The following is a 14891-nucleotide window of genomic DNA, read 5'->3' as shown; positions in this document are numbered from 1 at the left end:
AAGAACAAGATAAAACAAGTATAAAAAGCACAAAAAATTTTTATTCAAACAGAAATTTAAAATTCATCACTTAAAATTTTTCATTAAAAAAAAGTTCTACTCTACTAACAAAAGAGTAAATAAATAAATCTTCTGGGCAAGGCAGGCCTGTCTTTGCAGTACTATTTGGGCTTCTATTTTCTTGAAGGAATCAGGTCCTGTTAATAATCACAGGACAGGGAGACAAGATACACCCTAGTGTGCCGGTTGCAGTAAGATGAGTGACTTTGAAGATTTACGCCTGGGTCCAAATTCTTGAATAATTAATTAACCAGCATCTTGAGAAGCCTACAGGGGTTGTTGATGCTTCCAACGTTATGACTGTAATTTTCACATTAACTGAAAAGCAGAGCAACACCACAAGCATAACAGCACGGACTCCTCCTCCAATTACTTTATAATAAGATGAGATCTGTGTGGGCCTCTCTGCAGCTTACCATCCTGTGCTCCACCCAGTGCCTGGATGAAACACATGCTGGATAAATCTACACAAGAGGCTGCATGGAACAGCCTCATTTAATCACAACAGTGATATTGGAAGGGCAGCAGTTATTCCCATTTCACAGGGGACGAAGTGCCCACATAGCATGTGGTCATTGACTCTAAGAATAATCATAAGGCCCTGACTTAGATCTAAATGCTGTGAATGTAACTCACCTGCTTAATTCTAACAGTATTGACATTCTGGCAAGTGTGGGAATAGTATCCCCATTTTTGAGATAAAACTGAGACGCAGAGTAACCAACACATAAGTATAAATTGAAATTTGACCATTACTAACTAGCACCAGGATTGAACCCGGGCAGCTGGCACCAGAGACCACACGTGGAAACCAAGACAGACAACATTCTGCCTTGAGATCGGCCTGCTCAGTAGATCTACCTTGCTTTGGCCTTGGTCACACAGCTGGTTGATGGCCAGGCCAAGGCTACTTCTGTCCTCTCTGCAGCCCACCTCCCTGCCTCAACAGGTCCTGTCAATCATCACCTGCAAAAACAAAGTCACCCCAGGCCTCAGCAAAGTCTAGTCAACTAGACAGAGTGGACACATCCACTGATGAACTACCTCTTCATGGAAACATAGCTCAGGAAGCTACATTCTGAAGCAAGACAGGTCGAAGGCCTCAAGGCGGAGTAACCAAATACTGGGAAAACTCCCAGGACACTTACACTGAGAAACTTACTACTGAGCATCCACCTGCTATGTATGTGCCACAAAGCCTCTTACATGTTACCAACACTCCACTATAAGCTATACAGTTATTTCAATTGCAGAGGATATCTACATTAAATTAATCTTGGATGTTAATTAATTATTCATTACCATTTTACATAAATCTCACACTCAGGGCACAAGCCAGAGCTCTATGATCCTAGATATGCATGGACAATGAAAGAAAAAGCCACATAGCTTGTCTTGAGAGGAGATTCAGTGTAACAAGGTTCAAGCAGACACCTACCTGAAGTATGTAACACAGCCTATGTTTTAGCAACAATCACAAAATATGTAAATATGTTTGCATTAAATGTAGAGAATTTCATTTGCCATACAAGTCAGCTCTTAGATCATTCTGCAAAGTAAGCATACACTTATATTTCCACTCTCATACAAAATTGGAATAAAAGTTTATATGCCCTTACATTCAGATATACCCTGGTGGAAGAAAAATATCAGTAAAGTTTTTTGTACAAAATGGATCGATATGCACAGAGATTTTCTTCCAAGCAATTCAAATATCAAAAGCAATCAGGCATTGGCAGGGAATGGATACATGTATATGTGTGGCTGAATTCTTTCACTGTTCACCTGAAATTATCACAACACTGTTAATCGGCTATATCCCAATACAAAATGTTTTTGATGTTAAAAAAATAAAATTAAAAAAAGTAATCAGGCATTAAGTATAACAAGACATTTACCAGTTCCTTCACTGTTCACCTGAAATTATCACAACATTGCTAATTGGCTATATCCCAGTACAAAATGTTTTTGGTTTCAAAACAATAAAATTTAAAAAAAGTAATCAGGCATTTATTAAGTATGATAACAAGACATATTTACTGAAAAATCTGGCGTCTGACCTACCTATTGGATTTCTATCGAAGAACAACACCGGAGCTCTCAAAATGGACTCGAACATTTGGTTGTGCAAAGTTTGTGAAGAACTAACAAGAACAAAGAATACCAACAGAGATCTGGCGATGCCAAACAGGACAGTAGATGCAGTTAACCCTGAAATAAAGAAACATCATTAAGCCCAAGATCTCTGCCCTTGATTCAAGAATGCTAAGCCATACCAAGCAGCTTATAAAGATATTATATCCTTACCCCATCAAGTATCTGGATTCTAGAAGAGTTTAACTGATTCACGACATACATTTTAAAAAGAAGAAAACAAAAAACACTATTTTCCTCTCATTAAATATAAACTTCATGAGGAGGAAAGAAATGAAGTGTAAAATAAAATTTCATTCCAGTATTTCCTAAAATCAATTATAAGTTTCAATAAAACGCAGAAGAATTTTTAAAACTTGTTGGTCTTCTCTTCTTCACATTTCAATTCTTAATAACTACGTCTCATAATCTAAAATGGTGAAAGGCTTTGGTATTGGCATGTTAATGAATAGAAAACACAAGAAATGACTATTATGTCCTTACAGACAAACCCAAGTAGCTTTAAAGAATATAAAAATACCACATAAATTTGCAAGCAAAAAATCTAACTGAACTGTAGAAAAATACAAATTGTAAACATAAATGAACATCAGCATTTAAATTATATTTTGTTAAAAAAAGTTATATTTTGTTAATGATAGAAATGAGTACCACTATGCATATAAAAATCAGAATACCCTCCCAACATCTTTTGAACTCACAATGCTAAACAGAGGGGGGATAACTTCTGCAATAAATATTCCATTCAGTACTTTATTCCCTTCTGATGAGACACTTGAATTCTGAAAGCTATTCAAATTCCTGGGTTCCATCAACAGGCATTTGCTGTAGCCCATCACCCTATATGAATATGTAACATAAACCCCTCCTTCCTCCTTTAAGCCCCCATTCATTCCATTCTGTCGCTTAGTCGTGTCCGACTCTATGCGACCCCGTGGACTGTAGCCTACCAGGCTTCTCCGTCCATGGGATTCTCCAGGCAAGAATACTGGAGTGGGTTACCATTTCCTTTAAGCCCCCATAGTCCACCAATTCAGAAGGTAAATGGATTTAGAGTTCTTAGCAAGAGATCAACAAAATATATAGAAAATTTCAACGAGTGGGGTCTTACAAAGATAACTCACTCTATCTTTGCAGAAAGCTTGTGTATTTCCTGTGTGAATATTTAAAATTTTAGATGAGGATTTCCTTTTAAAAGTATGCAACGCCACGTATATTCTAGGCACTGGTGTGAAAACAAAGAGCTGTGTTGATGTTAGTAGGCAAGCCAACTGTTAAATTAATCACAGTTATGGACATAATAACACTGTGATCTCAGGAAAGAAGAAGGAACCCTAACGCCCAAACACTGGATTTCTCCCTCCTTAGCTTCTGCCTTAAGTAATCAGTAAAGCCCAAGTGTGAAGCAGGAGCGTTTGCATACCTGTGAGGCAGTAATGCTTTTATTTGGGACCCTGGCTGCCAGAGGATTTCAACCAAGGTCAATAAAAGCCAAGTCTCATTCAGAAAGAACTGGAACAATCTGAACCATAAGGTGGGGATCCGTTTCTAATCCCCTCACACATCCATAAAATGATATAAGGTTTAGCTAAAGCAACCTATTAGAATAGACAATAGTCACATATTTCCAGTGGCTGATTTTCTCAATATGCAATGCTGGTTTAACTTCCAAAATCCAGTACAGCGCAAATTAAGAGTCTTCATTCAACCTCTTTTCTTCTAGCAGATTTTTAAAATAATTATTCTAATTAATTCACAGAATAAACGCAGCTGGCTCAGAAACTTAATCTGTTAAGACATTACTGAATTACTCCTGGAAGCCCTAGTTGCTCACATGGCCTCATTGTAAACGACTCAGACTCTCGGATAATAGACCAGATGACTCAACTTTACCTGAGTAAATTCCTAAGTACCATTTCAGATCGAGCTTCTCGGTTACATTTCCTTGTCCATTAACAGTGACATTCAGGGCACTCTGTTGATTGGCCCTAGGGAACAGGGGAGAAGAAAAGATTACACGATAGATACAATTAGGTAAATACAAAAAAAAATTATCCTTGATTTAGGAGACATGATTTATGCTGCAAAGTGTTTCCAAGCTCACAGGGCCCTGTGTTTCTCTACCTTAAAAAAATTTCGATTTGAATCACTACTTTCAGGTCTCTGAACTGTCTGTGAGGAAGCTGCTAAGGATCATGGGAAGGTCACAGGCCACCAGCAGGATCTTTACATTTTCTTCAGGGAAACTACATGAGGGCCAGAAGAGGAGGCTGAACAAAGCCCCCTCTCCCCTGCCGACTCTGTGGAAAAGCAGGGTTCGTGCAGATTTCACAGCACTTTGGGTCAGACCAGGAATCACTTACCAGTATGAAAGCCACCAATCCTGCAGGACGTAGGCAACCTGGAGCAGGAAACAACAGTCACTCACACACTGACATTACTGAGCCCTCACACCCTGCTCACTAGGATGGAGGACAGAAAGGCTCCAGAACACAGAGACAGTCCTTTCAGCTCAGGTCTGTGCCAAGCCCCACACCCCAGGTGACCACAGGTCAGGGGAGGGCATGCTGCATTTTAATATCTCTGAAAGACATTGTTTATTTCTAGAATCTCTCTGTCATGTACACACACCACCAAGCTTCACTTATTTTCTATGCACATATAACACTTCTCAATGCAAATCCCAGTGGACTGCAAATCCCAGTATTTATAGAAATGTCAGGATTTTTCAAAGGATAAAAGCTCCATAGGTACTGTGATGGCCAGTTTTCTGTGTCAGTTTGGCCATACCAGTCTCCACTGATTCAACAAAACACGAGTCCAGATGTTGCTGTGAAGGTATTTTGTGGGTGTGGTGCACATCCATCACCAGAACTTACAGGAGATCACCCTCAACACTGCGGTGGCCTCGTCCACTTGGACGAAGATCTTAAGAGTAAAACCTGGGGCTTCTTAGAGGAGGAAGAAGTTGTGCCTCAGGACAGCAGGTTCAGCTCCTGCCTGAGGTTCCAGCCTGCAGGCCTGTCTTTCTGATTTCAGATTCACTCAGACAGATCCAACAACCTCATGAGCCAATTATTTGAAATAAATCTCTTAATTCACATATTAAAAAATAATAATAATACAATAAGGTAAACACAGTATAAATAGTATTAAAAATATCAATCTTAGGGTGCAAATCAAAATAAAAATTGTTCCTTTGCAGCTTATTTTATTTTTCCTTAATCAAATAAACAAGAGGGTTTTTTCCCATGGCAAAAAATAAAAATAAAAATCCTTACTTACCTGAGTTGCAAGGTTTACTAGAATGAGGAAAACGATGATAAACCAGTGAGCACCGGCTGTGAAGTAATTCTTATAAGCCTTAAAACCAACTTTTCCTTCCGAACGGGTCTCCTCAGTTAGGGTAACCTGTATATTCTCCGTCTTGGAAGGAAAGGCAGAGAGAGACAAAAATTTAAATAATGAACCCTAAATCAACAATAACCTCCACTGCAAAGCTGCGGTGAAACAGATACACCTCATATGCTGGTAGGAGGGCAAGACCCTACAGAGAGAGAACAGTGTGGAAACACTGAGCTAAACCACGCCTGCATTTACCCAGCCACGCCAATTCCAGAAATCTATCAGAAGTGAGTAAATGTCATCTGCAAAATGTCACTCATTTTCAGGTGCCTTTGCTTAAATAAACAGCATGATTAACCGCACATGTACAAAATACCTGATTAAAAGCATAAATGCAGATGCTTTCTCCAAAATAATACACAAAATGACATGTAACCAAAGTATCCACGTAATTTCTTTGTGCCCCTCAATGACGACAGAGTGGACCCTGAGTGTGGAAGTTGAGGGACTAATCTGAATACTCATCAGAATCATCCAGAATCCCGGGTATGGACAATGAGAGTCTGGATACTAAGAAAACTGCTAGATGATTTTAAAGGAGACCTAGTGCATTTGTCCATTTCTGTCTGTAGGATTCAGAATATATTACACAGTCACACGGGCCAAGGGTTTGCGAGACAACAACATATGTTTCTACATCTTGAAAAATGAGAAAGGAAGATGGGAACAAATTCCAAAGTGTCTGCTGTGTGTCAGGTGCTTTGCACCTTTGCGACAGAGGTGTCCTGTCACAGACCATCTGATGATGAACGAATGACTGATACCATCAGTCACCTGCAACATCAGACTATCCCAACATAAAGCAAAAGCAGCTGATTTAATGGAAGTCACAGCAGGCAAGGTATGAGCGATTCTTCAAATTAACCATCTGGGTGAATAAGGAAAGCCGGGGTCCATCAGAGCACATACAATTAACTCTGGTAACATCAAAGTTCCACTGTCAATACTACATATATCATGCAAGTCACAGCAGTGCAGCCAGGACTTGTCTCCATAACATTCTCCATCCTACACGAAAGGAGAAGCCGAATCAGGCTTGTTCCCTGAATACTGTTTTAAGTCTACCAATTCCATGGAACAAGGCCGTGGAAATTTGGTGTCTTCTTTAGAACAAAGAGATGTCATAAACAGAGCAGATTGAAGGCCCATGAGGCCACCAAGAGTGACAGACCCAGGCGTGCTGCAGGATGAGAAACTCACGTCTTGGCCCTCTGGAGTGGCCTCTTTCAAGGAGGGTCTGGAAGACTGTTGAGACCAAACCGAAGACTCGGAAAAGGTGCGATTCCTCAGGGTGGGAGTTCCTGGAACCGGAGATGGTTCAGCCTCCTCATTCTCCTTCTTTAAAAGGGAACCAAAATCTATCCCGGATTTCAGGAACTCAGTGTAAGTCCCCTTTTGCACCATTTTGCCCTAAAACAGCAATAAAGAATTTGAGAGTTTGTTGTTATCTACTCATTTATGATGTCGATCTTCTTTGTGAATTGTACCTTCTATCATTAAAAATATTTATCTTTGTTTCGTTTCAAACAAATAATTTAAAAACATTTGAGAGGAATGGATTTTCGTTTGATAATACTAACCAAGCGTGCATACATGCATGTTACGCGTGCTAAAGCACTTTAATCACGCCCGACTCTTTGCTACCCTATGAACTGTAGAGCCCTCCAGGCTCCTCTGTCCATGGGATTCTCCAAGCAAGAATACTGGAGTGGGTTGCTGTTTCCTCCTCCAGGGGATCTTTCCCACCCAGCAATCAAACCTGCACCTCTTATGTCTCCTGCATTGATTGCAGGCAGGTTCTTTACGACTAGCGCCACCTAGGAAGCTAATGGTAAACACTAATCAAGAGAAGTAAACTGATACTAAATTATGATGTTTGTAAGCAAATGATCCCGAGGTCTGAATTTCTGGTGGACAAACCTAGTTCAGTTCAGCTAGAACAGAAGTGAGCACTGTGCTCTCTGCCAAACCCTGTGTGAGGTTTGGGGACGTGAAAGAAATGTGTGCTCATGTGTTAGAGATGGAGTCCACTGGGCACTTAGGAAAGCAAGAAATACAGAGTTTGGTGGGAGGATCAGCACAATCTCTTAAGACAACATGGAAAGTTAGAGAAGCCTTAGGAGACAAGCAGAAATTTGAAAAAGTCCACTGGGGAGGATATTCTGGGAAAGAAATATGTCGACACAGAGGTGGCACAGGCACACCTGTGCGGATAAGGGTCACTAGACAAGTCTTTGCTGACCACTGCCACAGTACCACATGTCTGACTAGAACAGGGAGTGAAGAAACCAACCCTGCACAGAGAGCCCAAGAGATGTGTCTTCACAGTCTTTAACACCTCCCCACAAACTCAGGAAGTTCTCGATTGAAAATTCAGTATTCTCCCGGAAAAACTACCTAAGCAAGAAGGTCGTAAGACCAAGATGCTCTAATGCCTTGGTAAGCCGGAACCAAAGCACTTAAATCTGAGGATAACATAGGCACAACCCATCACAAGCGGCCCGTCTTCCCCAAATTAGGCAACTGCTTAAGCCACAGCCAGGCTCCTCATCTTGGAACACGTGTGACACATCATTGCAGTGTCCCTCATTTACAAAGTTACAAAAAATACGGCACAGAAGATTTCTATTCTTTCACCATGTGAAACAAGACTCAGCTGATTCACTCAGTGGTGAACAACATATTAGGAAAAATCCCAGGATGCAAAACGAAACAAAGGAGGGCAGCTCTGGTTAAAGTCAGTCAGGTGGCCCAGCATCCTGGCTAGGACCCCCCTCTCTGGGAGAAACCCAATGAAGCCTTTGGGTACCATTTGATCCTGCAGAACAAGGAAATGATTCAGGATATACTGTATATCTTGTCCTCACCTGGGAGACAAAGTGCATTTACCCTATTTAAGGGAAGTCGCATACAACTTTCTACTTAGTATCAGTAAGATGCATTCAGAAATCACTCACTAGAGGCACAAAGACAGCAATTTTACTCGACAACCAAGTATTAACAATTCCGGGGGGCAGCCATCCCCTCTCTGCTGTGAGGGAGGGATCAGAACGACTGTAAGGACAGTCCCCAACTCATCCAGGAGTGCTCACCAGTAGACAACTGGTCGTTCTGACAGTATTGAGTTGGCCAAAACGTTCATTTGGTAAGTGAATATACTCTTCAATAAAGTTATTGGTGACAATGAAAAATAAATCTTCTATTGTTGCTTAAAAATGGTCAAACTTTTTGGCCAACTCAATACTAAACCTGAGGTTGCCTCCCCAAGGAGGCAGGGCCTTGTTCTCCTTCATGTATCAGACGCAGAAAAAGATCTGGGCAGTGAGAAGAAGGAGGCAAAAAAACTGAGGGCTAAGAGGGCTTCACCACAAATCCAAGCAGACCGACCTGCAGGGCAGCCTGACCTTCAGCACACCGCAGTGCTAGCAATTCCAGAGACTTCTAGAAATTACTTACATCTTTTAATATCAGAATCTGACTTGCAGCTTTTAGATATTGCAACTGATGAGTCACTAAGATTCTGATCTTCTCATGCAAGGCTTGACAAATACACCTACAAATGGAAAAGGGACAGTATGCACATTAGGGGAAGTCAGCCAAACTGCAAGCATACATTTTGAAAACATAATGAGACAAAAACAAGACAGCAAAGATCTGTATATGAATAAAAATACAAATTAAACACAAATATAAACTAACGAATTCAACTAGGACTGCAAATTAATCAGCAACAAGTCTGAATCAAGCTCCACTAAAAAAAATTCTAAAAACCAGTCTAGCGAAACATGCATCAGCTGCTAAGTTGTTTTTCCTAAAACTGATCTTAATAATTATTTACATATTTCATCACGAAAAACAATGGAGCAATACTGACATTTCAAAAGTTGACTGAATTAAAATACTGATTATTTTATCGTTATGTTGAGAATGAGAGACCAGTGATCGATGTCGCATAACATTTAACTTAGTTTCTTAATGTTGCTTTATGATGTACGTATTAACCACCCTAAAAGTCATACCTTCTCAATAACCTTAGCCATACTCCCTTCCATAGACATTTCTTCCTAAGTAACATTAGACGGAAAACGAATGCAAGTGTGGCCTTTATTAGTCTCTACAACATTCCCAGTCCTGTCCAGGAAGTAAATCTTACTTCATTTGCACTGAAAACTCTCTCAATGTGCAAACGAAAAATTACAGGGCCCTGGTGACCACAGGCAGGGCTCCAGGCAGGTACTCTGGGAGCCCAAGGCCGCTGCAGAGCAAATCTCAGGAACCTGGGCCAGAGCCCAGCCTGTGAGTGAGTCAGATGGAGAGTCTGGAGGCAGCATGCTGCAGTTCAGTACCTCTCACAAGCCTGACGAGCCTAAACCTCAGTTTCTTCATTTCAAAATAATGCCAATGACAACACATCCACATGTTCTAAGAAATCAAACCACCAATCCACTCAGTAAATGTCAGCTCCCTTCCCTGCTGCTGCTAAGTCACTTCAGTCGTGTCCGACTCTGTGTGACCCCATAGACGGAAGCCCACCAGGCTCCCCCTTCCCTGGGATTCTCCAGGCAAGAAAACTGGAGTGGGTTGCCATTTCCTTCTCCAATGTGTGAAAGTGAAAAGTGAAAGTAAAGTCGCTCAGTCGTGTCTGACCCTTAGCGACCCCATGGACTGCAGCCTACCAGGCTCCTCCATCCATGGGATTTTCCAGGCAAGAGTACTGGAGTGGCTTGCCATTGCCTTCTCCGAGCTCCCTTCCCTACTCCTCCCTAACCATGAGCGGTCATGTGCTTTAGTCTCAGGATGGAAAAGTCCTAAGGGGACACGCTGGACACTGGGTCTGAGATCAGAAGACCGGGGATGTAGACACACACACCATCACATCATTAAAAGTTCAGAAAGACTCATTTTTATCTTCTGACAAGTATTAGTTCAGCTTTCGTGCTAAATTTCTTGACCAAGCATACCTTTTCAGTAGTCAATAGAATTTTTTGCTAAATTCAAAAATTACCTGCTATTAATCATTGAAGTTAGATGGGCTGGTAGGTCCAAGATGGCGCTAACCAAAAGTTTTAAAAGGTTTCCTTCCTAACATTTCATCACAGATGAAGTAATATAAATAAGCACAATAAAGTGATCAGCTTTGATGGCTAGGAATGTATTCCTAAATAAGACTTTTATTCTGAATCTCTAGAAAAATAATTTTCCAAGTTTTTAAAGTAAAGATTTCTCAGACACCATAAAAATTGACTCAGCAATGAATTCTTTCAAATTATTCCTATGAGGGCTGTGTTGCTGCTGCTGCTGCTGCGTCACTTCAGTCGTGTCCAACTCTGTGTGACCCCATAGGCAGAAGCCCACCAGGGTCCCCCGTCCCTGGGATTCTCCAGGCAAGAACACTGGAGTGGGTTGCCATTTCCTTCTCCAGAGGGCTGTGTTAAGAAGGGACAAATCCTGTGGCTGCTGCTGCTGCTAAGTCGCTTCAGTTGTGTCCGACTCTGTGCAACCCCATAGATGTCAGCCGACCAGGCTCTGCCATCCCTGGGATTCTCCAGGCAAGAACCCTGGAGTGGGTTGCCATTTCCTTCTCCAATGTTTGAAAGTGAAAAGTGAAAGTGAAGTCACTCAGTCGTGTCCGACTCGTAGCGACCCCATGGACTGCAGCCCACCAGGCTGCTCTGTCCATGCGATTTTCCAGGCAAGAGTACTGGAGTGGGGTGCCATTGCCTTCTCCGAAATCCTGTGGCAGAGTAGATCAAATATGAACCAAAAAAAAAAGAGTCCCTATCTTCATTCATTCAATCAACAAACTTTGGTGAGGTACCAGGCACTATCCCAAATGCCATGGATACACCCACAGGGCAAGACAGCAAATAATTCTCCGCACTGTGTACAGGGGGACACGGAATGAACATAGGAAATGCACCATGGGGCTCTGAGGGAAAGCAAGAAGGGCTGCTGTCTTAGATGGGGAAACAAGAGAGCCCTGAGACTATCTGGGGAAACATCCTGGAAGAAGACACAGCAGGTTCAGGGGTCCTGGGACTGAACACGCTGGGCTGAGGTGCCTTCCTGCATTCACAGCTTATGGAGGGTAGGGGGACTCATAAATGGTCAAGGGCACCCACTGAGGGCTGTGGGGAGAGAGAGGGCACGGGCACCCCCTGGAGGAGCAGGAGGGAATGGCAGGGCCCACCTTCCTTCTGTGTCCTGGCACACTGCTCCCTGGCTCTGGGACAGAGGGACCAGTGTGCACAGACAGACAGGGTGAGAAAGGACTCCCACAGAGCCAGCACAGCTGGACACCGAGTGGGTGTGGAGAAGAGCTGGAAAGGCTGAGGGGGGCAGACGGCAAAGAAGCCTGTTCTCTGTTTGAGGGCCTGGAGCTGCTTCCTGAACAGGTTGGGGTGGGGGTGGGGTTGTCTGGGAAGGGCTGCAGCAGGAGGGTGAGCTGTGTAGACTGCAGCACGAGAATCCGATCAGGACAGACATGAAGACCTGATGACACAGGGGGCAGGGCCTGGCAATGTGGGGTTGAAACACATCAGGATCCACAGCGGGACACAGCAAGGACTGCATCAGTTCACGTAAGGCCCCTCACCTTCTGTAGCTGATAGAACCACTATGCTCACAGCATAAAGCTGTAAAACTCATGAACCTTAATCACCTTGGATATAGATTCAAGACTAGAGGAAACTGTTAATGGCAAGTAGAAGTGTGATTCACTCGCTTTTAATAGAAAACACTCCGCATTACTAAGCTTTGACACGACCACCATCTCTCATAGCATATTGTTCCATCCAATTTTCTAACTCGTTGAGAACATCCTCAGTTGCTGCTGAGTGATTTCCTAAATTGCATTCGTGCTCCCTGCCCTACGTTTCCCCAGAGAATGTGGTTCTGATTAGCAAACAACAATCCAAACAAGCTTGCTTCTATCAAGTGTACATCCAAGGTCATTAAATCCAAGAGCTATAAAAAACACTACTGTTTGAAGGAGAACTTTTGAGAACTTCTGTGCTAAGTACAAGAAGAACGGACAGGCTGAACTGCCGATGATTCCAGGAGTGAGGAATAGGAAATGAAGCTTACAGCACTCACACCCTGTTACCAAACCCATGACAAAGCACTTCTCTACGGGAAAATTCACCAGGTCATGATCAGGAGAGGGTGGGAAAGCCGGATGAGACCAGACCGCTGGAAGCAGTGCCACATGCCCTGCTCTCCTGTTCTGAACAATTTAATGCTTCTTTGCACTTTTTATCGTGATGGTGGTGGGAGCGGTTTAGTCGCTAAGTCGTGTCTGACTCTTGTGACCCCATGGACTGTAGCCTGCCAGGCTCCTCTGTCCAGAGGATTCTCCAGGCAAGAATACTGGAGTGGGTTGCCGTTTCCTTCTCCAAGGGATCTTCCCAAGCCAGGGATCGAATCCAGGCTTCCTGCATTGCAAGAGGATTCTCTACTGACTGAGCTACAAGGGAAGTCCCTTTTTATTGTGGTAAATAAAACATATCAGTACGTAACATGAAATTTACCACTTCGCCTATGTTTAAGCATACAGCTTAGTGGTATTAAGTCCATTCACACTGCTGTGTAACCATCACCACCATCCGTCTCCAGAGTGCTTTCATCACCCCAAACTAAGCACAAGTTACACACAGACTTTGGTAGAACCTGCCCCATGATGCTGCTTAGTGGATGTGAAATCCCAGGTCCTCGTATCCAGAGCTCAGAGCTCTCTCACATCTGTAGACTCGGCTGAAGCCTCTGTAGTGTGCAGTTGTGGCTCTGCTGTAAATCAATCATTTCCCCTCCAATTAAAATGCGGACACCTGAGAATTTGGTGATAAGGCCTTTAAAGACATAATTGTTACCCTTAACGACACCAGGTCTAAGCCAATCTGACTTGTATCTCCAGAAGAAAAGGAGCCGAACACAGAAGGGCAGGGCACGTGAACAGAGGAAAGACCACGGGAGGACAGAGGAAGGTGGATGCTTTCTGAGACCAAGGAGACAGCTTCCTTAGAGGCAGGAATGAGAGCTGAGCATCCAAGTCTCCTTTTTCTGTCCAGTGTGGCTTCTTTTCCTCTCCTGGCTCACTGTCCTCCTTGTAAACTAAGAGAATTTCTGCAGAAATATCTGTAAGGGCATTTAACTCTGCATACAGCAGGGCATTAATAAGCGCGGCTGGAAGGCTCATTGGCTTTAACAAGGTGAACAGCCGCAAGGGAACTAACTAACCATGGGGCAGATGTGGATACTGTTTCAGAAAAAGCAAGTTCATAGGCTTTCAAAGAGGTCAGTCTAAACTCCACTAGAGGCCTCAATTAGCGTGACTTGGACACATTATACACAGAAAAACAGCAGAGTTGTTCTACTTCAGAAGTTCAGTGGCCAAACAAAAGCAGCAAATTCAACAATAAACAAGAACAACAAATTCCAGAAACACAACACGAGAGTTAGGAGTTCGGTCAGATTCTAGATACCTGGTTTCACAATCAAGTTTACGATACATTGTGGATTTAAGTATCAACTCTAGTAAGAATCCATGAAGCAATGAGGAAGGACTGAAGACATTCTGAGGTGCAAAAAATCATTCTCAGGTTCTATACCTTATTCAGAATTTCTGAACCTGCAGAATAATAAGCATCAACAAGATCTTTCCACAGAAGCCCTATGTCAGTACTGAAAACATCACTTCTAACGTGTCTTAAAAAAAAAAAAAAGATGGGGGACTTCCAGTGGCTAAGACTCTGAGCTCCCAATGCAGGGGGCCCAGGTTCGACCCCTGGTTGGGGAACTAGAACCCATGTGCAGCAACTAAAGATTCTGCGACGAAGATCGAAGGTGCTGCAACCAGGGCCCGTCGCAGCCAAATAAAAATAATTAAAAAAAAAAAAAAAGATGAAGGAAAAGGATTGGCAGCCAAGTACCAGATTACTGAGTACCGTACATCTTCCTTCTTATTTCTGGAGTCTGGATCCATCCACAATGTCTGGTTATCAACTGCAAGTAGCAGGAGGAAATCAGCCCTCTATTCTTCACTCCCTAAGGACAGACTCCACTGTCCTCCACACCCTGGAAGCACCTTCTGTATTTTCCTATCTTGACCTCATCATGATCAAAATTTCTCTACGATGGATATTCTGTGGAATGAAGGGAAGGGAGAGAGGGACACCAGGGCACAGCCAGCTGTGTCTCTTGAAGCACAAAGGCTTTCCTGAGCTCTTTTTCCTGATCTTTAATCGGTTCCTGGAAAGCAGAAATAATAGTAAACA

At 42.8% G+C, this 14891-nt stretch overlaps 1 protein-coding gene across 4 annotated transcripts in view; it reads right to left on the bottom strand.

The window, feature by feature from the left end:
• The window catches only part of LOC129556455 (ATP binding cassette subfamily C member 4 (PEL blood group)), a 187185-nt gene that overhangs the window by 87902 nt on the left and 84392 nt on the right, over positions 1-14891 (bottom strand). For all 4 annotated transcript variants that reach the window (XM_055426562.2, XM_055426563.2, XM_055426564.2 and 1 more), the window contains 6 exons: positions 9076-9172; positions 6820-7029; positions 5500-5640; positions 4578-4615; positions 4108-4202; positions 2125-2271 (listed from right to left, as the gene is read on the bottom strand). In XM_055426562.2, coding sequence (XP_055282537.2) covers positions 2125-2271; positions 4108-4202; positions 4578-4615; positions 5500-5640; positions 6820-7029; positions 9076-9172 — 728 coding nt within the window. The remainder of the gene's footprint in view (positions 1-2124; positions 2272-4107; positions 4203-4577; positions 4616-5499; positions 5641-6819; positions 7030-9075; positions 9173-14891) is intronic.

This window comes from Moschus berezovskii, chromosome 13, assembly GCF_049115385.1.
Source record: "Moschus berezovskii isolate FMDL1 chromosome 13, NW_MosBer_1.0, whole genome shotgun sequence".
In the NCBI taxonomy this organism is placed as follows: Eukaryota; Metazoa; Chordata; class Mammalia; order Artiodactyla; family Moschidae; genus Moschus; species Moschus berezovskii.
This window is presented reverse-complemented; position numbering and strand designations above follow the sequence as displayed.